General features: G+C 38.3%; 1 protein-coding gene across 3 annotated transcripts in view; it reads right to left on the reverse strand.

Moving 5' to 3' along the window:
- LOC132153018 (fibroblast growth factor 14-like) overlaps nt 1–26,917 on the reverse strand; it is a 142,043-nt gene that overhangs the window by 22,189 nt on the left and 92,937 nt on the right. For all 3 annotated transcript variants that reach the window (XM_059562123.1, XM_059562122.1, XM_059562121.1), the window contains exons 2-3: nt 24,528–24,638; nt 14,680–14,783 (exon numbers count right to left, since the gene is read on the reverse strand). In XM_059562123.1, coding sequence (XP_059418106.1) covers nt 14,680–14,783; nt 24,528–24,579 — 156 coding nt within the window. In that variant the 5' untranslated portion in view covers nt 24,580–24,638. The remainder of the gene's footprint in view (nt 1–14,679; nt 14,784–24,527; nt 24,639–26,917) is intronic.

Genomic DNA, 26,917 nt, shown 5'->3' on the forward strand with positions numbered 1-26,917 from the left:
TGGAGATCAGCTGTTGCTTTAAACTACACAATGGAGCAAATATCTAAAAATATTTTTAATAATATAATGCCTGCCGCCGCATTTGTGTGTGAAATTGAAGAGCATGTGCTAACACTGTATGATAGCTGATAGGACAGGAAAAAAACATTTTTCTGACATATGGCCTGACTCTGATCTCATCTGACTGCAGTTCACTATTGTTCCACTGAAGATCCCTCATCATCTCTACTTTTACCATGCTCGTTTGACTAGTGCCTGGTGCTGAGGCGAAGTTCTACATAAAAAAAAAAACCGCAATTCTTGTCAAGAAAAAAAGATAGAAGCAGCCATTGTGAGTGGGGTGGCCAACTCTAGCACCACCCCTGTGTTGATTGCTTTAAATATTTTTAAAGCGTTAAACTGAAAAAATTAATTGCATGTGTTATACTAATTTGACAGCACAATATATATACAATAATATTAATAATTCATTACATTTATATAGCGCTTTTTCTAGGCACTCAGAGCGCTTTACATTGTCTGGGGGTATCTCCTCATCCACCACCAGTGTGCAGCATCCACCTGGATGATGCGACGGCAGCCATAGTGCGCCAGAACACCCAACACACACCAGCTTACTGGTGGAGAGGAGACAGAGTGATGAAGCCGATCAGTAGACATGGGGACTGTTAGGAGGCCATGATGGTCAGAGGCCAATGGGCGAATTTAGCCAGGATGCCGAGGTCACACCTCTACTCTTTTCGAAAGACATCCAGGGATTTTTAATGACCACAGAGAGTCAGGACCTCGGTTTAACATCTCATCCGAAGGACGATGCTTGTTGACAGTATAGTGTCCCCATCACTACACTGGGGCACTAGGACCCACACAGACCACAGGGTGAGCACCCCCTGCTGGCCTCACTAGCACCTCTTCCAGCAGCAACCTAGTTTTCTTAGGAGGTCTCCCATCCAGGTACTGACCAGGCTCAGCCCTGCTTAGCTTCAGTGGGAAACCGGTCTTGGGCTCCAGGGTGATATGGCTGCTGGCATATACACACACACATACATACATACACACACACACACACACACACACACACACACACACACACACACACACACACACACACACACACACACACACACACACACACACACACACAGAGACACACACACACACACACACACACACATACATACTGTGTGTGTGTGTATATATATATATATATATATATGTGTGTGTGTGTATATGTATACATATTTGCAAACTACCCAACAGTCAAGCGAAAAACTATTATTATTATTTTTTTTTTTTTTTAAATGTCCTATAGCACATAATATACGTACAGAAATTAAATGCACAATATTTTCTTCAGCACTTGCATTAAATTCTTGTTTTTTCTTTGTTGGGGCTTCACATTAAAAGCGATTGGTAAAATGCAGTTTACATACAACATACAGTGACATTCTTTGTCAGATTAGGTAAAGCAGATTATACTCAATTATAAGCATGCATTAACCTTAAATAGGGCTTTATTCATTGACCTGCAAAGGAATAATGCCTCTGTATCATCACTGGAATATAATTTAATCCTAAACTATGCAATAGCCTACATTTATGAAATCCATTGCAACTGTTTAAATTAATCAGACAAAGTGCCCTCACAGAAACTGAGATTAACAGCAATGGGTTTACCCTAAAACAAAAATTGGATAAAATTCAAGGTATAAATATTTATTACTTGTATATGATTATTAGATTTAGTCAGTATTATATACACAGAGGGAAAAAAAGTGTCCAATCAGAGTGGCGAACTGCTGTCCAGATATATATATTTTTTATTTTTCCTTCGTATCTATGAGGGCTGGGTACATCTCAGCCACTCTGACAGACTTAAATGTTGCGCTCCTAGTCACAAGCTGCATCCCAAGATGTTTCAGGTATTTAGATTAAGGATGTAACCCATTAAATGAAATAGGAGACGTCTGCTAAAGGAGGGGCTCGCTGCGCACAACAGCAGCATCATTACACATCATAAAAAGACCCTTTATGAACGTGTTGTAATTGAGATCTACGGTCAACAACCCCGGATGACATGCAGGAGTTATGACTCCTGGCAGAGCATTTGGACTTTGTTCAGTGACATGTCTTAGCGTGTGCACTTGTTTGCGGAGTTTATTACAGTGTGATCATTTTAATAGGATACCCATTAAAATGAGAAGCAACTCTCTGTGCATTATGCCAAGTAACACTGCTACAAAATGACAGTAATATTGCCCACACAATGTTTTGGCATGCAATGTATCACAAAGGCCAGAGATATTTCAATACTAGCACTCATAATACAATTAGATCCTTCTCACGAATGCAAGTTGATGGAGGACTACTTAGGCCTAAGTTTGGATCTTTGAATTTTGAACATGGTTTGCAAACCAAGCCAGAGGTCTTTCTTCCCTACACTCATCTGTTCAACAGTCCTGTAGATCCTGTGGAGCCAATTTTGAGAAAATGTACTGTGTGGTAGGAGAGATGTGATTATGTTGGGGGTCTATCTGTGTTTATAGAGAACTGAGAGATGCCACCCCACACCGCACACACACAAACCATCTAAAGCCCAGAAGAGAAAACCTGCCAGAGCTGTCAGAGCAGACGTGTATGTGGGAAGGGGAGTGGGTGTTCGTGTATGTTTATAAAACAAGACTGTGGAGGGAACCCGAACAGTTGAAAATATCTCCCCGTCTGGCAACGGGGATGAGGCACGCTGTTAAAGGTAGTGTGTGGGTTGAGCGTCTGTGCTATGCAGAGCGTTACCAAACGAAACCATCTGCGCCTCAGAGATATCTTCTGAGAAACAACTGGAGACGCTGTATCTTGCTTTTCATCTCATAGCAGGTGCATACAGAAATGCCACTGCACTGAGAGCTTAGAAACACATTCAGATGCTCCAATCCACAGTTATAGCTGTGACATATATACACCATAACTCAGATTAAAAAGGCCAACTGACTTTGATTTAAGAAGAAACTTTGTTTCCACAAGTAAACTAGCAAATATTGTAGGATTCATGTCACTCTGGATATATGAATAAAGCATAAATTTAAGGATGCAGTATATTTAATGGTATTGCATAAACAAAACACAGTTATTGTGGGAGATATTCACATGCTTATAAAATGTTAGAAAAAACATTTGTCTGAGATCTGCGATCATGTATTAATGCTATTGATTAAATGGAATGGATGTTTTACATTAGCTAATAATAACCTCTTTAAATGTACTGAGATTAATCTGTCATCTGCTTTTACAGTACATGGGTAATCCAATGAAAACGTGACCTTGTCTTTTTAAATCATTACCTCTGTGTCCTGCCATTTCACCCTCTGTGCACCTCACCCTGCTACAACAGCAGCTGTTGTTTACACTTGTTTTTTTATTTTGTTGTTGTTGTTATTTATGACCAACCCCTGTCAAAGTTCTCATAGAACCATTAGTCTGAAATTATAGCCTGAATATTTAAAGCAATGTTAGAGATTGATAGAAGTTGTCAATTGATAAAAAAAAGTATAGCCACAAGACTTTAACATTACATGAATGCATGAAAAAACTACTTCCTAGCCTTATCTGTGCAAAACTATATCCAGCTCCTGTCATTCTGCAACACGTGCACAAAACCAAAATTGCTTTATGTTAGTTCAGTAGTCAAGGAACTGATCCAGGAGTTGGCCATTTTAAAGGACAGGACGATTTAGAGAGCTTTACAGCTCAAATAAAACAAAAAATTGTACTGAATTAAAATACTTTGACTTTGATTAATGTAAATGTGACATTTTTTTAAAAAAACACTGAGAAAGGAGTTCAAATTATATTCTATGGTAATTAGGGCCCTATGATTTCTTCGATGCGGAAAACAAGGACGGAATAACGGAATCCAGTCATAAATATGGAATTTACTGAATAATGTGGAATGTCACAGAATTTGTCAAATTTTTTATTAATTAATCAAAAGTAGGTCATTGCACTTAATTCAAATGGTTATGTTGACTAGTATATGTAAATACTGAGCCTGTTGCATGTTCTGTGTGTCTGAGTGTGTGAATGGCACAGATGTTTGGTTTCATTTACTCGCATTTACATACGCTCGCAGTGATTTCAGCGTCTGTTGTCTCACTAAGTGAGGACATAAATACATTAATAACATCTCCAAAACTGTTCTGAGAGTCACTTTACAAGCATTTTACAGTTTAATTTGAGTAAAACTAGCGTCATATCATATAAACATGAACAGTAAAGGTATTAACGGTAACCCGTCAAAATAAAAGTCTGGTTTAATTTGCAGACATTTGTACCCGAAATATGTTACTATTGTTCAGTATATTGTATGCTACTAATACTAGAATAAAACAAATATGATTTTTTTTTTTGTATAAATCACACAACATTTCTTCCATGTTTTAATTTTAATTGGAAATCCCCTTTGCTTGCTAAAAAAAAAATTTAGTTTGCTTAATGTTCTATAATTTCAAGATAAATTTAATTAATGTATATAATTAATGTATATACCTCCAATTGATGACCAGAAACATTTAAATACACAACACAGAATTTCTGAGGCGGAAGAAAAAACATTTCATAAGGCTATTTTAAGAATAAGTTTGAATAAATTATGCAATAATTTAATAATAATAAAATGGATTTCATAGGGCCCTAGGTAATCGACAATATGATAGCTGGAACATCCCTACAATGTTAGAAAGAGATGAGAAAAAACAGCAGTTCCTTTGATGAATTGTGTTATTGCATCTCAAAAACACAAGAGTGGGAAGTTCCTGTGCTTTATAGCTCTTAAACCCACTGGTTTAATTTCCTTTAAAAATAACTAAAATTGCTGACATGAATTCACAACACAAAACCTTTTGTTTTCTAGTAACGTTTCTATCCATTAAGTAGCCCATTGTAAAGAGACTGTGGGGTTAGGACGAGGGGGTAGGCAGGGATGTTGAATTGATGTGTTTTCATGTTCTCATATTGATAACAATAAAAAAATTTTTTTTTAAATCTAATATTTGAATTGTATTCAAAACCTACAATATATAATCTGATAGTTGATAGCAATTTAGAAAACACTTTCCCCTACAAAGCTTCAATTAAGTTTTGTTAGCAGACTTTACTGTTGATAGCTACCTTTTTTTTAAATGGTAGCTTGAGGCTGATGCTATTTGAGTAGCTTGGAGTTAGGCAAGCTACAGTTTCAAACTGTGTTAATTGTTGAATGTGTTTTTCTGTAAAGTTGCCAGCTTGATTGCTTTAACATTGCTATCTACAGCAGCATAAAGAAAAGGCAAGAGTTTGTGATGCTTTTATGAAACATTCATGCAGCCCTAGTAAAAAATTATATATTTAAAATACTTTTATTTCATACGTATAAGTATAGTTCAAATCTATTTACATATATACTTATGAATCGCTCAAGACTTACTGATATAAAAGTTATAATTAAACTTTATTTGGAGTACTATTTTGCACAATGCACATTTCATAATATTAAACCTAAAATGTGTTTTAATGTCACTATGATGAGGATTGTATGATCTTCGTGTCTTTATGTTGGTCTTTAAATGCAAGATATTAAAAATGTACCTAAAGTAAAGACTATTTGCAATATTTCCACTTCAGTGCAATCAAATATAATTCAGAGTATCTTTAGTTGGACTTCAGCTATACTTCCACACAAGTGAAGTGCATTAAGAACAAAAATAGTTGTTCCAATTTAGCAGACTTTAAGTATACCAGTTTAGTATACTAAAAGTACAGTTGTGGGGTATTTTTATTAAGTACATAAATATGTAAATGTATTTGTATTATACTTAGCATTAGGGATGCACCGAAATGAAAATACTTGGCAGAAGCCGAAGCTAGACAAAATGAAGCACTGGGCCGAAGGCCAAATACCAAACACGTTTTTTTGCATTTATTTCCCCATTTTGCCATTTTTTTCACCATTGCATAAATTAAATAGCCAAATTTTTTTTTTTAAATATTTACTTAACACTGAACATTTTTTAACATTCTAGCAGACATTATTACAACAAAACAAAATTTGACTTCAAAATATGTAATGATTTTTGTGTCTTTCTCGGATGGTTTTAAATGCTTCAATACTGCTGTCATGTTTGTTGCATTAGTGCGCCCCTCTATTTGATCCCATCACGTCATTGTTCGGTACAATTTATTTGGTCAAATCAGTGTTATCAGGCTGTTCTGCTAAGACACAACTAATTTAATCTTTTCAATTAATGTCCTGGTCAGATTTGTAGCTCCTCTTTTATCATTCCATGGGCTCATTTGCACATTTTATCTTCAGAAAGCAACAGGCTGCACTATACTTTGACATATACCACCATTAGAAAGACAAATGAAAGGAACTATTTCTTCATGGGTTATAAGTCTTTTCACAAGTGAACATGTTTTGCATTATTGAATACTATATGGAAAGTATAAGCAGAAACAATGGCAACTATAGCAAGCTTATCCTGTGGGAACTGGCTATTGTGCCCCATGAACTCAATTTATCATGTGTAAAGAAGATTCACGGAGGAGCAAGTAACATCAAGATCTTTCTTTTACTACAATATAATGTACATACATCAAGAAGTAGCATTCAACGTGGAGCAGCAGAAAAGACTTGCATTTGGGATGTATTATGCATTACCAATAAAAATGTCCGCCATGCATGTTAAGCAGTCTTGCCTTTTGAGTTTAATATGCATGGAAACCTTCATTATCTTCTATGTAATATGCTCATAAAGTACAAGTGAGCTAACAATAGCGAGAAATAGTTTCTGCTCACAAAACACTGAAATAGCACTTAAAAGTGCACAATAAGTGTCTTCAGAGATGTTTAATCAAAGAGCAATTCCCGTTACAGACATGACATCAGAAAAAGTGCTATTTGAGATTTGGAAATCCACTTATACTTACAGACATGACAAAAAAGGACCTGGATTTTTGGAAAGCAGTAAACTACAAAGTTAAAACAAATATTCTCATTTGTAATTACTTTGGAATATAAATTAGAATCTTGATTTTCTGATTCATCCAATGAGTCGTAGGGAGTATCCTTTTATTGGTGTGAACAATGTGAGCATTCAACAATAGCTTCCTCTAAATCTGTCAACACACTACCATCTCACAGCCTAGTCTTGTCCTCAGATTGATCAACTACAAATTAACACAGTTATGCATTGTGTCTTTATTATAGTCTTATTATAAAGATCATAAACATTCACTGGGAAGTTAAACAAATTTATACAGTACCTGTCGAACATTGCATTCAAAAATCTTATAAATGCCTGATATTATTTTTAAGGGAGGTAGTTGCAGATGCACTTCATTTTATCAATTGTTGATAAAACAGATACCTCTTATTCCATTTATACTAGAGACTTCACTCAGCAGTCTTCCTTCCCACACTGACAGCTCCATGCAATACAATCTTTCTATTCATAATATAAAAAGATCAATATGAAAATCCACAGACATAGCCAAAGCTTTTCCTCCTGTGCCATCAAGAAGATCCTCCACCTCTCAGACCGTCTCCTGCTTTCTAATCGATACTGCGTTCTTTCCACTCTGTTGCACTCAGATTATCTGTCAGATACACATAACGCATGGCTCCAAAAGTAGGCCATCTCTTTCTTACAGCATCCTTTTTTATGAAGACATAGGCAGATTTCACAAGGTGATTTTACCTGACACAACCCCCCACCCTTTATTTGAGGACCAATGTAGTACCAGCCTCCATTATGATTGCACGGCCCTTCCACAAAGGAAAACTGGACATTCAATTGAGTGGACTGCTCTACATTTTTATTCACTTGTGAACTAACAAACTAACATTACCATCATGTCGATAACTAAAAGGCAGTTGTAACGACCAAATAGCAAATGATGTTAGATATTCCTTATAGATAAAGGCCTTTCATCTATCTGTGAATGACATCTCCATCCTAACTGCTTTCCAGAAGTATAAGAAGGAAGCTAAACTCCCCCTAAAGCAGGTAAAAAAGCTTTACAGAACACCATTCTCTTGAGAACATACATTACTGTTCAATGGATTGGGGTTAATAATAATAATAATAATAATAATAATAATAATAATACTTTTATTCAGTAAAGACACATGACATTGTTCAAAAGTGATAGTAAAGACATTTATAACATCATAAAAGATTATTTTAAATAATGCTGTTCTTTTGAAATTTGTATTTATTAAAGTAATTTCGAAGAAAAATTCACAGTTTCCACAAAAAATGTTGGTAACCAAACAGTTGGGAAAAAAATGTATCACTTTATTTTAGGGTCTCTTAACTAGTTGCTTATTACTAGATTATTAGCCATTGATTAGTACTAATTAAGCACATATTAATGCCTTATTCTACCTAAACTGAGCAACTACTTTATTAACTATTAATAAACAGCAAATTAGGAATTTACTGAGGGAAAAGTCGCAGTGAATCGTGAATAAGTGTTTCCTCATCTAAAGTGTTAGAAGAAAAATTATTATGTAAGTCAATGGGGACCATCAACTTTTTGGTTACCCAATTTTTTTTTAATATATATTCTTTTGTGTTCATAAGAAAAAAGAAATTCATATGGTTCTGGAAAAACTATAGGGTGAGTAGATTTTATTTTTGGCTGAACTATCCCTTAAAGCATTACACTGTTTCCAAAATTAATATAAATAAGAAATGTTTCTTCAGCACCAAATCAGCATATTAGAATGATTTTCGAAGGATCATGTGACAATGGAGTAATGGCTGCTGAAAATTGCCATCACAGGAATAAATTACATTTTGAAATATATTAAAATAGAAAACAATATTCACAATATTACTTGTTCTTTTGTATTTTTGACCAAATAAACATAACCTTGGGCAAGCATAAATAACAAATAACAAATCTTACTAAACCCAAAAGAGAGCATCTTATAGGTTCATTTTTTCAACCTATAGGATCTGTCAGGCACACATTACAAAACTCAGGAATAGTGCGCACAAGCAGACGACCGTATGCTTCAGTACATAAAGCCCTTTTTTGTTCACAGCTTGTGTTCCAAAGCTCATAAAGTCATTACATGGCTGAAAACAGATGACAAAAAATTAATTTAAATTGAAAACGTGGCCAAACTTGCCTGAAGATACGGCCAGCCTAAAATAGACTAAACTGGCATGGATGTAATGCCACTGTCAGGGAGCAAGCAAAGGGTTCCATTTAGATGTTGCCTTACAGTGAAATTGCTTTCGCCTCCATTAGTCACCTGACCTTGTTTTGCCTATTTATTTCCAAATAAGACCCCTCTCTGTTGCACAAGCTGGCAGAGGGAAACTTTATCAGTGTGCCAAGCTCCATCTCACTGGTGGGGCTCCATTAACTCTGCGACTGGTCTTTCACACGGCACCTTCCTCCCAGACCTCCACCTTTAAATGACTGCACTGGTTTCGTAGGCGAGCTACTGTAGGCTGAGTTCTATACCAATGCCAGTAAAAAAAAAAAAGCACGGACATCTTGTCATTGACCCTTGGGCTATGTGATGCAAAAGTGCTTATGCTTAGTGACGGTCTATTCAAAATGTTATTGTCTGCACAATGGACATAGTTATAACTATATATGGGCTAAAATATAATTCATCTTAACAGAATGAAAATAGGCCTATTTATAGATGACTTGTCCCCTGATTCTATTTTCCAAGCCAGCTTGCTTTGACCTTATTATTCATTAATGCATGAAAATGGTTTTTCACCAGCCCCTGGTTCCTCCCTCTGCTGCCTTTGTATTCAGGTAGCACTGGTTGGTTAAGCTTATTTAAAAAAACAAAAAAAAAACAGCATTTTTGCATTTTCCATTTAATAAGGCGTTTCATCATAAAATATTATGCTCTGTGATTTTGGTTGCTTGTTCAAACAAAACAAACAAACAAAAAATGTGTAGGGAGATTTAGACGTGAGCGTGAGAATAAAACTCTTGAGAATATAATCAGACTGAGCCATCTGCCATCACTGATAAAAATACCATGGGATGAACTCACTCATATCGTGTCTGTTACAGCTTATAACCTCAGATTTTTTTTTGTTGTTGTTGTTTTTGGTCTGAGTTTCCTTGCCCTTTGGAGAAATCTGCCCCTTACAACAGGAACAAATATATCTAAAATTTGTGAAGGTATTTTATTAATTTTAATGGCACTGATAATTTTGCAATCGTCTGGTAGTGACCATCAGTGGGAGGGCAGGGATTGGACGGTGCTTATCTCTGACTGGACAGGTTATGTGAAACCTCTGGTTAGATATAAGATTACAGCAAAAATAAAAATAAATAAATGCTGTAAGAAGACAAGTTCTTATTTTTAACCAACATATTCAAGAAATCCTGGCAACCAGTCAACTCATAGCAGGAAACATTGAAAGATTTGAATGTTTTTATAACCCACTATTATACCCCAACAACAATGAATGAGATTACAAGTACTGTAGATAAACATCAAGTGACCGGAAATATTGTCATTACGTCAGGAGATGACAGATGTGGTTACATTAATTCATAGGACTAAAAGCTCTATCACTTAGTAATATGGCAAAAGGATCCATAATAAGATTCATGCATTACTGCACAATGCTTTGGCTGCATCATACAGTAAGTCTTCATGAAATAAATCAAATACTTGACTAATCAAATTGGTTCTATAGTGCACTGAGCTTTATAAGCTACCTCTGGTAGCAATAGTTCAAACTACACAAGTCCAAAGGGATGTAAGCCTACAGGGGCTAGTCTACTGATGTGAAGAGTCAATTTAACACTCATGAAAGGTAGCTCTAAGTGTAGCAGGGCGATAAAGTTATAGACCTCTTCAATCCAGAGGAGGACAAACAGCTTTGAAGAGAGCCAGAGATCCACGAAATGCCAAATCACTCGGCCATATAACGTCATAAAGAGACTAAAATAAATGAATATGCCTAATGTTCTTTGCCATTTGTTTTAATAGTTAAATGCAAATTTCTCATTCACTCAAGCAGACAAGTATTTTTGCTTTTTAGAGCTTTGTATTGTTTTGTATTTATATAGTTGCATAACTGTCACACCTGCAGCCACCCATAAAAGGAGCTTGATTATTATTCCAAAGGATGAATCAGCCTATGAACATCAACGGCAGAGTGGAAAGCAGAGTTTGAGCCCTTTGAACAAAAGAGATGGATTGAAAAATGCAAGATTATTGAAGTCTTTCTTTTCTCCCAGGCATGAATCCATTGTGGTGAAATTCAGGATGCTTCGATACTATCAGGTCACTTGTACTCCCGCGCTTGACAGAAAAAAAAGGTTTGACAGACAAAAGACCAGAATGCAGTGCTAGAGCTTTTAATGGAATTCTGCTCTATTCAACAGGACTATCGTATTCTCTCAGCCTGACTCTAAGAGAGAATAGAGATCAACTAATCAAAGTGGCCTGTCAGTGTGCCATCATTTATGTTTGACTGATGAAGCCAAATGAGTAACGATTGATCGTACACTATAAAATGTTATTAATCTGTGATTCAATAAAATCCTGGAATGACAGAAATGGACACAAAATTGTTTCAAAACTCATATTAGCCACATAAGACAAGTTTTAGTGGTCTCTGAATAATAATAAATCTTATTCTGGTCTATTTTCCTGCCTTGCAGTCTTTCCCAAAATGATACAAATGCTATTAATTCCATTTATTATTTCTATTAATGTAATTTAGCAGAATGTAAAAATCCCTATTAAGTATGAAGCTCTTCAAAAAGGTTAAAAATTGTTCTCATGTTTGCTGTTGTGCTAGAATTAAGTCGTTTTTAATAAACATCTGAGGGCATCTATAAGTGCCTTTTTTATTCACTATTGAAAAATGGCCTCTAATGGATGGAGGGTCAGGTAATAAAGGCACATTCTTGTAGAAAAGAGGAATAATGACAAATGAATGTACAAACCTCAGAGAGCAGACAGAGAAAAAGGAGGGGAGCTTTCTCTGCCATTACTTGAGTCATTCACACAGGAACAGAAAGAGCAGAAAAGAAGCAGTGATAGAAAGCTGAGAGAGCATGTGGGCACATCCACAGAGTTGATTAGTAAGCCCATTCGGACCAAGAAAAATTTTCATTCTATAAGACTCCCCAGTGAAATATGCTGGGTCAGCTGTGGCCGAATTTCGAATCAAAGCATGTGGAATTTATCTTAGCGCAAACACTTTTCAAGCAAAACATTTCACATCAAAGTTCAAATTATGCAACAATTGTCTAATACAATTGAATTGATCTATTTTAAGTGTGGCTAAAATGTATGTCCAAAACTATCTAAATAATTTTGGTGGTCACACCACCCTTTCTCTGTATGCAAAGTTATCTGTACAGTATGTGACTATTACATTTACAACTATTTTTAAAGGCACAACATGTAAGATTTTTTAATTAAAATATCCAAACACCACTAGAATAGTGTTATATATTTTGCTGACTTGTGTACTTACATTATCCCAAATGTTCCAAAGAATGTTTAAATCCAGAGAAATAAGCAATTAATAACCGTGTCCATAGTGTCATTGTGTTGCCTGCCAATGACATCACCATAACCCCTCGATTTCTGGTTTTTAACATAGAAACACCAAAGATGATTTAATATGTTGTGTTTTTTAAAAGACAGATGAATCGCACAGAGTAGCATTATAACAGAACTTTCAAATGTATCTAGTATGATAAAACAGCGCTGCTTTTTTCCTAACACATGCACGACTGGAAGGAGCGGAAGTGATCGGGGTGGCATAATAAAAGCTCCGCTGCTTTCAAGCCGCGTGTCGCGTTCGTTCAGCAGCCTCATTTCGCTTCGATGGCTTTCAGCCTCACCCTGCTTCTTTCTACTACATTAATAAATCATTAGCTCATCCACGAACATGATTTTTGCCTGAGTCACGTCGGACTGCATCGGGTGTGGGGATGAAGATGACAACCCCCATGATTCCACACTCCCATGAGTCACGGCGTCATCAAACTTCTTTGTTTGTTTTGAATTTGTCCTCTAGTGGTGAAAAATGACATACATTGTGCCTTTACATGTATTAATTCAGTAGACACTTTTATCCAAAATGACTTATAAATGAGGTGATTAATTCTATGGAAGTAGCAGCTTAAGAAGTGCTATAATGCAAAGTTCCAATATTTTTGGCGCTACAGATTGTGTATCAACAGTATTCACTCAAGTGCTCATGGAAAAGATGAATTTGTACTGTGCAGTACTCAGTCAAATAATGACCAGCACCTGAGAGGAATGGAAACACCTCACTGATTGCCATTGTTGCCAGTAGTTAATGACCATCTAGTAAATGTGGATACACTGCGCTGTAGGCTAAATGTAATGTTTGATGGTAAACATGAAGATTTTAATATAGTACAAATGTTTCAGCTACAGATTTGGCTAAAACCATTAATGCACATGTGGGTGTGCATAATTGTAGTGTGCATTTAAAACTAAACTGTAAAAGAGACATGCTCTATTATGTATTATAGCTAACAAATAAATATTTCTTGAATGTGAAGACAATTCTACTTAACTTTACTCAGCTACTCGTATACCTACCCTGGGCTCTTTATTACTTGGTAGCAATGGTACTCCCAACTTCAAGAAGTTAGCAGCACCAACAAAAATTTAGGAGCACCTACTGAATATTAAGGAGCATCACAACTTGAGAGGAAGGGATGGCAACATCCTGATGATTAAAAACTTCAGCAATTGAACCTGATCCTGAATTCTTTGCCATACAATGCCCGGCATTTCTTGTTAGTGTTGCATCGATCTTTCATGGCCAATTCCGATTGCTAATGATTTAGAAGCTGAGTAAGCTAATTCTGATTCTTTTTTTTTTTTTTAAAGCAGGATACAAGAAAAAATTTAAATATGAGTTCATTAACAAGATGTTCATCTGTTCTATTACAGTCTGTACAGTCTGCAAGCAATTGTAGCTAGATTATTAATTTTATTGCAATGTTATATTGTCCTAAAATAATTTTTTTAACGTGCACCACTTGCGTAAACACTGCATCCATAGGCAATATTATCCGTAGAGGCTGCCATTGTTGTTTCGCAGGCTATGTGACGTCAGAGTTCGCAACTCGGAGTACATCTATCTAGTACGAGTTCACGGGTGGGAAGTCACGGGTTTGACTGCTGTTCCAGTGCACTTTCACGGGTAGAAGGTTGGAAAAACACGGGTTACGGGTTGCCTGGAACGCGGCATAAGTTAAACTATGTTAGATTTAAAATCCAATCAATACCGGTTTTAGAACCAAGTGGGCCTCTCTATAAGACATACTTCAGTCTAATTGCAAATTACTATTTTACCAAATTTTTGTGTGTGCTATGTATTTCTATGGCTATTAAATAATAGCATTTTTAGAATATGCTAATGCAAAATCAGTTGCGTATCAAATCTTCCATGTACAATCAAGTAGTTATTACAGCTATGGGATACTGCCATAGAAGGATGCTGCTTATAGTATGTAGACAGTAGTTCACTAGGTTCTGTAACAGCACAACAGAGTCTGCAATCTTTGATGCCTGAATTTGTCACAAACATCTGAAGTTCAAGCAATAGGATTTTTAGAATTGTTATCCCAAGTATATGACCATGTACTCACTGATGTGTACAGATGGCCTTCTCCATTCATGGCAATGTACAAGCCTGTCTTCACAGACTGAATAGCAACGACCCGAAGGCCCACAGGGATGAGGTTGAACAACGCTGTAAAGACAATACAGGGTTAACAAACGTAACTTTCCCTTCAATTCAAAAATCAACATATTATATATAAAATAAGAACTAAGGAATTCATGTAAAATTTGAACATTACAACAAAACTTACAATTTTTGAAGAATTTTTTTATTATGTAGTTGCTAAGGTGCTTCTGAATGTTGCAATGCAGTTATAAGAGTGATTAGGATGTAGAAAAGCCTCTAGCCCTAATAATAATAATAATAGCGAACATCAATAAAATGGAATTAGAATGATAAACAATGGGCTTCAAATCTAAACCCAAAAACTGAACATGGCAAGCACTCTACAGTGTGCATAAAAGGGGATAGTGTGGAGTATAAAACTGATAAACACAAATTGAATGGAGGCCTCATATTATGTAGAATAATTGTTTTTATGCCCAGTGGGCAGCAACAGAAACCTGGCGCTACAAGCTGGAGCATAGAAGGCTGGCGATTCGAGGCAGTAGTAGTGTGTGGCAGATTTAATGGATCTTTTGTTATTGGAGCAGCTCTTCGGTCTTGTTAGGTAACGGCCATTGTTTGTACTGGATGGGAGAAACAGCCTAGCTGGTGACACTAAGTGCATCCAAAGGGGTGATTTAAACCTACAGTTTAATGAACTCAATTCAACACACTGGTAATTGGCAGAGCTCCCGGGGTGCTTGAATTAAAATAATTTCAGAAAAGCCCTGGTCCAGAAGACTCCGGTGTGGCAAAATATGAGTTGGATTGTTACATCAAAGTGAGTTTCTGGAAGTGCTCCATGGGCACACTGGAACAGATTCTTAGAAGGGCACAAAATGGACTTTGCATCATTTCCTTCCAAAGAGAGCAAGATATTGAATGCTATTTCATTCTTTTCCTCTTCATCTTTGTATTTATATTTATGTAGTCATGAACTGTCATTTTTCATTATTTTTTACTGTCCGCTTATAATGTTATCAAGATTTTTATATTAAAAAACCATAATATTTTAGCAGTAATAGGCTATTTTCTGTCCTGTTCTGACCCCCGTTCATCAGAGAGCTCTGTTTGAATAGGCGTGGCGGATTGTAGACTCTGAAGAAAATACCCACCGCTATGATTGGCTAACAGTTGTGTATGTTTGACAGTTACATCTTTCACACATGGACGCTGCTGCAATTTAGGTCAAAAATGCATAAATACTCAGTTCATATCAAAGGATCTGTAATATCAGACAAAGCAAAAGTGATCACGTGATAAAAAAAAATGTAAGCCATCTTTACCGTTTGGTTTCTGTGTAAACCTCCATTCATCTCTCTTGTTATTAACACTAAGTGTGCAAATCAGTGGGTGGGGCTAAACAGGCAGTGATGTAGAAGCAGGCATTGATATTCTTCTGCAGCCAACTCTATTATGTTTTAGAGCGGGACATTCCACAAGTTGTCATTTTGGTAGATTGGCTTCAATTATAAGCTGTCATGACTAATGTGAAAGTTTAAAGTTCTGAAACTTACAGGATGTTTTTTTTACTATGATGACCTCTTATATGTCAAAAGATCAAAGGAATTTTGATTTCTCAGTTCATGACCCCTTTAAATAATAGATGAAAAACAAAGGTGTCAGTTCAAAGAAAACATCTCCAATTATTTGTTTGCTGATCACATTTGATTTGACATTTTTATCTAGTTTATTCATTTTAAGTGTGCCTTATTTGTTCAAAACTGTCCAAATTCTTTTTGGAGTATATCTACATTTGGGTTTACAACTACAATTTTACAACAACAAAAAAATAACAACAACAACAAAAAACAAGTGGACTTATATATATAATTATAGAATTAAATAATAATAATAAAACATTTAAATTGCTTAAAATTAAAACAGTTATTTTTCTGCCTTGGAATCAATGTGGTTTCCTTTTGGGAAGGAAAATATAGTTTTTGTTGTTGTTTGATTACTTCTGTTCTGCCTCTGTTAGAGGCTGTGTATAATTTACGATGTACATTTACATTTATGAATATTATAATTTCGTAGTTGTTTAATATTCTGTATAAGTTTCATTTTACTTGCCGCTATTATGCAAGTTCCTATGTTAGGACTTTTATTTTGACGTGTTTCCACGAGCAATGCGCATCGGGTAACAGGAAATAACGAGCTCATGGTGCAGTGAACACGTGAGAGATGTTTCTGTTGCATTTGCGTCAATCTTTCTTCTAATCCCTGCCGTAAGCATTGGCTGTAAGTTAATTTGAATCATTTATCTGTTTAGTGTATATTGCAGGAGTTTAAACGTGATATTTAAATGTTTATGTTATTGCAGATTGGCGCTAGTGCGCTGTATTGATAATGCTTCTAACCTGAGTTAGCAATGTATCTATATACATTTTACTTGTTACATTGTTAATAAGTATGTCATTTTGATTTATATTAAGTTTTTTATATTTCTTTCATTTATTTACAGTTTTACTCGGTTCAATGGCCGGTGTTTTTGCCCATGTAAACTGCAATGCTATTAAAGGAGCAAGACGCTCATATCCTGGCTCTTGAGCAGAGTTTGGCTTGCTGTTTATATATATTCACACTTCGAAAGCAAACATATATAGAGAACAGTACAGTAAAAAGCCATGGATCAGCGGGTGCAAGAAGAAGTTACAGATGTAAACATGGAAAGTGGAGGAAAAGAAAAGGCATCTTCAGAGGTCAGTTCTAAACGCTCATCATCTTCCTCCAAGTGTTCTGTGGCCAGTGCTGCCGCTAAAGCTAGAGCCTCCGCGGAAGCTGCACGTGCCAAGATGGCGTTTTCAAAAAGACAGCTTGAAATGAAGCAGGAGAAAGCCAGGCTGGATCAGGAGAGAGCTATGGTGGAAGCGAGTTTAGAAGCATTGGAAATTGAAAAGGAAGCTGCTGTTGCTCTGGCAGAGGCGGAAGCGTTAGAGACAGCAGTAGCAATGGAACGTGACGACAGTCGCAGTGAAAAGAGCATACTTTCCTCACATGTGATTTCAATGAGAACAGAAGAGTATGTGAAACACCAGTCTCAGGTGAGCTCTGACTTTGCTACCTTACCTCTGGATAACTCTCTGTTAACCTGTGTGAAAGAATCGACTCCACATGCGATAGGAAAGTCTGAGAGCATGAACGCTGCATACGACGGCGGCGCAGATACCATTCAGGAGCGGAACATAATCTGTCAAGGTGAACGTCAGCAGCGAGCAAGATATCCAGAGTCACTGTACAATCTGCCTCATTCCATACCAAATACTGCTTCTAAAGTATCTCCAAGTCAAAATCCTGCTTCACAAGGTACGCACCCCATCCAGATATGCAGCATTTCTCTCAAAGTCAAGCCGTGCCTATGTTAGACTTTGCTAGATTTGTAGCACGTAGAGAGCTAGTCACCACAGGACTTAGTAAGTTTGATGATAACCCAGAGAACTTCAGAGCGTGGGAGTCTTCATTTGTTAATGCTACACAAGACTTACAGCTCTCAGCCAGTGAAGAATTAGACTTATTAGTTAAGTGGCTGGGGAAGGAATCATCGAATCATGTGAGAAGGATTCGAGCTGTGTATGTTACTAATCCACAAGCAGCTCTTCAATTGTCTTGGACTAGACTTCAAGAATGTTATGCCACTCCTGAAGTGATAGAAAGTGCTTTATTCAAGCGCTTAGATAACTTTCCACGTCTATCTCCAAAAGACAACACACAACTCAGGGAACTCGCAGACCTGCTCATGGAGCTCCTTGCAGCTAAAGAAGACACATACTTACCGGGGTTAGCTTATCTCGATACCCCTCGTGGTATTAATCCCATAGTGGAGAAGTTACCAGTAAGTTTGCAAGAAAAATGGCTGTTCGCTGTTTCACGTTTCAAAGAAGAGAAAAAGGTCAGTTTTTCCCCCATTCTCGTTCTTTACTCATTTCATTTGCAGTGAAGCTAAAGCCAGGAATGATCCTAGTTTCAAGCTCTCAAGCTGTAGTTATACAGCCGTCAGAAACGAAAAACCCCTCTATAAACATGGTGCTAGCAGAGTTCCTGTGTCAGTGCACAAGACGGATGTGTCCACGAATGATGAGTCATATTCAGTTAATGTGAAGGACACTATCAAGAGAGACTTGACGAAGTACTGTCCTATTCATAACAAACTGCATCCTCTGTCAAAATGCAGAGCCTTCAGAAAAAGATCGTTGATGGAACGCAAGAACCTCCTGAAAGAACATAAAAGATGTTTCAGGTGTTGCTCTCCAAATCATGTAGCCAGAGAATGTCTCATGATTCTCAAATGCTCCGAATGTGATTCTGACAGACATTGCACAGTTATGCATCCTGACATGGCCCCACCCCTCTCTACACCTCTGGCGCAAGAACCAAACACAGAACAACAGGTCAACACAACCCCAGAGGTAACTTCAAGGTGCACAGAAGTTTGTGGAGAAAGTACTCCAATGCGATCCTGTGCAAAAATGTGCTTGGTGCGTGTATTTCCTCAAGGACAGCAGGGACGAGCCATCAAGATGTATGTCATCATTGATGACCAGAGCAACCGCTCACTGGCAAAAGGAGAGTTCTTTCGTCTGTTTGGAGTCCAGAGCAACCCCTCTCCATATTTGTTGAGAACATGTGCTGGTTCCATAGAAATGTCTGGAAGGAAAGCAGTCGGCTTCCAAATAGAGACGTTGGATGGTAAGATGTGTCTTGATCTACCACCACTAATAGAGTGTAACGAGATAATGAGCAGCAGATCAGAAATTCCCACTCCAGAGGTCGCCCTTGTTCATCCACACTTGAAACCTTTGGCACAGTTTATCCCAAAGCTAGATCCTGATGCTCAGATCTTAATATTGCTGGGAAGAGACATGATCCGTGTACATAAAGTGAGACAACAAATTAACGGGCCTCACAATGCACCCTTTGCACAGCGGTTGGATCTAGGCTGGGTGATTGTAGGTGATGTCTGCATTGACAAAGCTCATAAGCCAATGGTGAGTGTCTTTAAAACTAACATCCTGGAGAATGGTCGTCCATCTCTTCTCACTCCATGTCAGAGCCACCTCAAAGTGAAAGAGAAATTGTGTCATGGTGGGGAGCAAAAGTCTGTTGTTTTTTCCCATTCGTTCAATGACGCTACTCATTGCATGCAAGATAAAGATGAACTTGGGCTCAAGGTATTTGAGAGAACCAAAAATGATAACAAACCTGCCATGTCCTTCGAGGATGAGATCTTCTTGAAAATCATGCAAACAGAGTTCCAACAAGATGAACAGAAAAACTGGGTCGCTCCTTTGCCATTTCGGTCACCCAGACCATTACTCCCAAATAATCGAGAACAAGCTTTGTCTCGCCTTAATTCTTTGCGTCGCACACTGAGCAGAAAACCTGAGATGAAGGAACAGTTTTCTACCTTCATGGAGAAGCTCTTTCAGAACCATCATGCAGAAAGAGCACCACCTATCTTCGATGATGAAGAATGCTGGTACTTGCCCATCTTCGGAGTGTATCATCCGCAAAAACCGGGACAGATACGGGTGGTATTTGATTCCAGCGCGCAACACCAAGGTATTTCTCTGAACAATGTGCTCCTCTCAGGCCCTGACCTAAACAACTCCCTGTTAGGAGTGCTGCTACGGTTCAGGAAAGATCTCATTGCAATTATGGCGGACATCCAACAAATGTTCTATGGTTTCTTGGTGAGAGAAGATCACAAAAACTATTTGAGATTCCTCTGGTACAGAGACAATGACTTGAGCAAAGAAGTGGTAGAATACCGTATGAGAGTACATGTTTTCGGGAATAGCCCTTCTCCGGCAGTGGCCATATACGGTCTAAGGTTAGCTGCACAGCAAAGTGAGCAGGAGTACGGAACTGACACTTCACACTTTGTCAACAGACATTTCTACGTGGATGATGGGCTCATGTCCTTTCCCACAGAAGCTGAAGCGATCGACCTGCTCAAGCGCACTCAAGAATCGCTTTCAAAGTCGAATCTTAAGCTCCATAAGATAGCTTCAAACAGTGTCAAAGTGATGCAAGCTTTCCCACCAGAAGACCTGGCTTCTGGCCTCCAAGATCTGAATTTTGGAAATGAGATTTGGCCCACTCAAAGAAGTCTGGGTTTATACTGGGACATAAAGACAGATACCTTCACCTTCAAAGTTGCAATTAATGAACAGCCCTACACTCACCGCGGAGTGCTCTCCACCGTGAACAGCATCTTCGACCCTTTGGGCTTGGTGGCACCAGTGACGATCCAAGGCAGAGCGCTAGTACGTGAGCTGACTAAAGAGGTGCATGACTGGGACACAGCCCTTCCTGAAGAGAAGAGAAACAAGTGGAAAGAATGGAGAACCTCACTTCAAAAGCTAAGTAACATTCACATCACACGCACATACCTACATCATTCACTCTCTAACACTTCATACACTGAGTTGTGTGTCTTTTCAGATGCCTCAAACTGGGCCATAGGGGCAGTGGCTTATATTCGAGCTCTGACTGATGAAGGCGAGGCCAAAGTGGGATTTGTGCTGGGCAAGGCAAAGTTATCACCTCGTCCTGAGCCTTCCATCCCTCGCCTAGAGCTGTGTGGAGCGGTGCTGGCTGTAGAGATGGCTGAACATATCCTTGATGAACTAGACTACAAGCCGAATGCTGTGAAGTTCTTTTGTGACAGCAAAGTAGTCCTGGGATATATCTACAATGAGTCCAGACGCTTCTTCGTTTATGTGCACAACCGTGTTCAACGGATACGCCAGTCGACTTCTCCAGATCAGTGGAATTATGTGCCTATGGATCAGAATCCAGCTGATCTAGCGACGAGATCTGTGGTCGCATCACAGCTTAATGACACTATATGGTTCACAGGACCTAGCTTTCTCTACAAAATGCCCCAAGCGCAAGAGTGTGAGTTCTTCAATCTGGTGAATCCTATGGTGGATGCAGAAATCAGACCTTGTGTGACCAGCTTCATTACTCAAATTGACAGAAGCCGCTTCTCAAAACGATTTCAGCGCTTTTCAACCTGGGAATCTTTGCTAAGAGCTGTTTCCTTTCTGATTCATCAAGCACGTTCTCACACGTCAAGTTCCATCAGCACATCGCATGCGTGCAAGGGATGGCACCAGTGCAGTGAAATACGCACTCCTGAAGAGCAGGCAACTGCAAAGAAACTAATTCTTCTACATGTCCAGAAAGACCTATATCCAGAGGAGTATGCTGCTTTGAAGAGGAACGAACAGGTTTGTCAGTCAAATGGGCTGCGGAACCTCGACCCCTACATCTATGACGATCTTTTGAGGGTTGGGGGACGTCTGAGACACTCCTCTCTTGAATCAGAGTTGAAGAATCCAATCATCCTCCCAAAGCATAGTCATGTTGCCAAACTGTTGGTGAGTTACTACCATTCCAAAGTGCACCATCAAGGCCGACAGATTACGGAGGGAGCAATTAGATCGGCTGGCTTGTGGATTGTCGGAGGGAAAAGACTGATAAACTCCATTCTTCATTGTTGTGTAACATGCCTCAGACTCAGAGGAAAGCAGGAAGTTCAGAAGATGGCAGATCTACCTCCTGAGCGCCTCAGTACATCTCCTCCATTTACCTACGTGGGGTTAGATGTTTTTGGTCCATGGACAGTGGTCACTCGACGCACCAGAGGTGGGGTAGCTGAAAACAAAAGGTGGGCTATACTCTTCACGTGTATGAGTATACGAGCAGTACACATAGAAATTATAGAATCCATGAACACTGCCAGTTGCATCAACGCTCTGCGACGTTTTTTTGCTGTGAGGGGACCAGCAAAACAGCTCAGATCGGACAGAGGTACCAACTTTGTCGGAGCTAGCCAGGTATTGGGCATGCAACCAACAAAAGAGAACCAGACTAGTCTTCTGAAATACCTCCATGAGAATGGCTGTACGTGGGAATTCAATCCTCCACACGCTTCCCACATGGGGGGAGCGTGGGAACGCATGATCGGCGTGAGCCGCAGGATTCTAGACGCAATACTGTTGCAGAAGAAACATGCTCACTTGACTCATGAGGTACTTTGCACTCTGATGGCAGAGGTGTCCGCAATCATAAACGCTAGACCTCTGGTTCCCATCTCATCGGACCCCTATTCTCCATGCGTACTCACTCCAGCCATGCTCCTTAACCAAAAGCCAGGAGTACCTGTCCCAATTGAGAACTGCACTGAGAAGGATCTCCTAAGATGTCAGTGGAGACAAGTACAAGCATTGGCCAACGAGTTCTGGAGCCGATGGCGAAAAGAATACATCAGTACACTTCAACCTCGACGCAAGTGGCACGAAACTCACCGAAACTTGCACATTGGAGATGTTGTGTTGTTGAAACAAGCTCAGTTCCCAAGGAATGACTGGCCTTTGGGCTTAATCACATCCGTCTTCCCGAGCAGTGACGGAAAGGTCCGCAAGATAGAAGTTAAAACAACCTCAGGTGGTAACGTGAAAACATTCTTACGACCTATTTCTGATGTGATCTTACTCCTAGCTAAGGGGGACTAAGTAAGACTCACCACGGACTGTTATAGTAGCATTAATAATGCCAGGTGGGGAGTGTTCTGCCTCTGTTAGAGGCTGTGTATAATTTACGATGTACATTTACATTTATGAATATTATAATTTCGTAGTTGTTTAATATTCTGTATAAGTTTCATTTTACTTGCCGCTATTATGCAAGTTCCTATGTTAGGACTTTTATTTTGACGTGTTTCCACGAGCAATGCGCATCGGGTAACAGGAAATAACGAGCTCATGGTGCAGTGAACGCGTGAGAGATGTTTCTGTTGCATTTGCGTCAATCTTTCTTCTAATCCCTGCCGTAAGCATTGGCTGTAAGTTAATTTGAATCATTTATCTGTTTAGTGTATATTGCAGGAGTTTAAACGTGATATTTAAATGTTTATGTTATTGCAGATTGGCGCTAGTGCGCTGTATTGATAATGCTTCTAACCTGAGTTAGCAATGTATCTATATACATTTTACTTGTTACATTGTTAATAAGTATGTCATTTTGATTTATATTAAGTTTTTTATATTTCTTTCATTTATTTACAGTTTTACTCGGTTCAATGGCCGGTGTTTTTGCCCATGTAAACTGCAATACTATTAAAGGAGCAAGACGCTCATATCCTGGCTCTTGAGCAGAGTTTGGCTTGCTGTTTATATATATTCACACTTCGAAAGCAAACATATATAGAGAACAGTACAACTTCATTGAAACTTTGATTACTTTAGTAAAAATGTCATTTACCAATAATAACCAAACAATGTTTTTATATTGTTATATGCCAACAGTACAGTTATTTTCTGCATTTGTGTAGGTGTGTTTCTAAGTGTAACAAATGTCATCTCTTGCGTGTGTGACTGACAGAAAGCCCTCTGTGTGTCACTCTTTCATTACAGCACCATATGAAAATCAAATTAAGCAGCTGGCCTGAAGCATTTGAAAAGCAGGCCCAGTAGAGGCTAATAATACACCACTGCCTCCTGAGTTACCACCTCACATGCACACACATCTCCCCAAGGACCAGCCTACTGCCATATCAGCAACAGTGATAACTACATAAAATGAATCAGTAACAGGGATTTTATAAGTGTGTGTAGTAAAAATAATGATATGCATTTGTGGTCACATTACCTTTTAAGTGTAGCTGTAGCATTTTGAGCACCAGAAAAAAATCCTTCTGAAACATGTTCATGTTTTGACTATTTATTATGTGCAATAATGATTAAATTAAAGGGAACTCACAAGAATTACTACTGTCATCCTTAGTCCCATCCAGAGATCCATCTGTGTTCATTTGCAAGTAGTACCCCTGCCTGCAGTATAACCTGGTCACTATACCCTTGAGCTGGGGATCTGTGGAGAAAGACAGAAAACACTCAATAATCAACAAACACATATTGTTACATTAATGTGATGACATAACCATAAAGCAGAACAGTAGAAGATATAAAGATAATTATAAGTTGATATCAACAGGGAGCTTATCAGAAAAATCAGTGAGGTAACCATGCAAGTGATCTCGCTCTTCACATGAACAGTTTGAGTAGCACTGTAATCTGGTTGCCAAACAGAAGGGCATGGTTTTATGATTACAAATGTTTTTGGTGTACAAATTGTCCCAGGTCTGTTTTTGGACAGAATTTAATTAAAAATGAAGATCCTGTGTTCCTTTTGGCACATGAGAGTGGAGATCTGAAGGATATAACAAACCAAAGAAGTTTCTATCAGAACACTGTCCTTTACTTCAGAGTTCATACACACATTCACACATTACAGCTACAATGTTTTTTGAATTGTGTTCAATCTGAAGTATCGCTAAGGGAATGTCAAATGTGTACATACTAGACCATGCTAATTCAAAAAGACTTAACAATAGTTTGCTCTGTTAGAACTCATCTAAATACAGCAGACACATAGTGGAGGAGCGTTCGAAAGCAGCACCAAGCATTCACACCAAATTATCTTATTCCAAGTCTCCTGAAGCATTACACAGGAACATGCATCAATCCAGGATTGACATTAATAACTGTCTTCAAATCCAGCACAATGTACCAAATTTGAATGCAGACATCAGCTAAACTGTCATAAAATTTTGGATTGACATGAGGGAAATTGTATAACGATAGTGAGAGAAAAAACATACTACTGTTGGTTGTTTAACTCTGGGGAGGCTGTGTTGTTCTTTAGCAAACACTGCTCGAGGGTAATCACATAAATAGATGCGAGTGACACCAATTTCATGACACAGGAAGGAAAAACAGGAGAATTTCTTACAGTATAAAGTGTCGAAGCATAATTTGGCTATAAGGCTCTCTTGTTATACACTTAACCAGCCATGCTGTGCTTAATTCCAGGATGGTAAACAAATAACTGCCTTGTCAAATTGATGTAGGTACAATGCTGCTGTTTACCGTTGGCCTGCTGTCCTGGATTTGCCTGTGTTAGGCCAGGGCAGAGCTGAAGAAACTGACATATCAAAGGTGGAGAAAAAAATAAAAAGACAGAGTAAAAGAGAAAAGAACAAAAGGAAGAAGGAGAGGGTGAGTTTAAAGGGAAAGATAGATACAAAGAATGCTAATCACAGTTGTGCTTTATGATATTTGACTCCACCTACACAGTGATACTGCTGAAACAGCATCTTAAAATGCTTAAAGACAGCAAAAAGCTCCCCAGCATTTACTTACAAGAAAAAAACAAAAACAAGAACAAATCAAAGAGATAGACATGAGCTACGGTTCCATATACGGTACATCCCCAAATGTAAGCTTGCCATATTTAGGGGATGTAAGGAAAATTAGATTTGTACAAAATGTAGGTAAGTTTTGCCCATGCAAATCTCACCACCATGAGACGCCAGGATGCTGCTACATGTGGTTGTAGCAAGTGTTCAGGCTCTTTTTTTAACATGTAACTATGCAGTTGCTAAGGTGTTCTGGGTAGTTCCCAAGGAATTCATATATATGGTTGCTTTGCATTGTTTTGCATTTTGCTATGAAATATGTTTGCTATGTTGATACAGCTGGTTGCTGGAACAAGTCAAAAGAGCCAACCTTCAAGTGTCTATGATATTCTAGTCTCTAGATATGGCTTAGTTCCCTGTTTTAAAGTAATCTATTATGGGACTTTTTTCAACTGTTTTATTGTCCACCAGGAAAAATTATGGAAAAGTATAACTGTAGCACAAATGGTACAAGACCAGTTTTGAAACTTGTCTCTACATATTAGAAAAAGCTAAATCGATCTAAAAAAAATGCCATCCAGGATATCAATTAATGGCATCATTAGCATACAGAACATACATCTCTCACTCCCTCTATTGATAAAATTACTTCGTTTTTAAAGAAGATAGATGTTCATAACATCCATCCTGATAAATGGTTAGCAAGCAGGTGCACAGTATTGTATGTGTGGTGGAGAGAGAGACAGAAGGAGATAGACAGGTGGAGGTAGCTGTCATCAGACAGACGTGGATGGGGGGGCATGTCTCACTGCACACAGCACCAGCTGCAGACTTAACCACATGTGATTGACCCACTATAGACTTTCAGGAATAGGAGAAGGGCTTTTCCAGCTTTCATAAGCACACTCACACTGTTCACAGTCACAGGAAGTACTGAGAAAGTGCTGCTATT

Source organism: Carassius carassius, chromosome 11 (assembly GCF_963082965.1).
Source record: "Carassius carassius chromosome 11, fCarCar2.1, whole genome shotgun sequence".
Classification (NCBI taxonomy): Eukaryota; Metazoa; Chordata; class Actinopteri; order Cypriniformes; family Cyprinidae; genus Carassius; species Carassius carassius.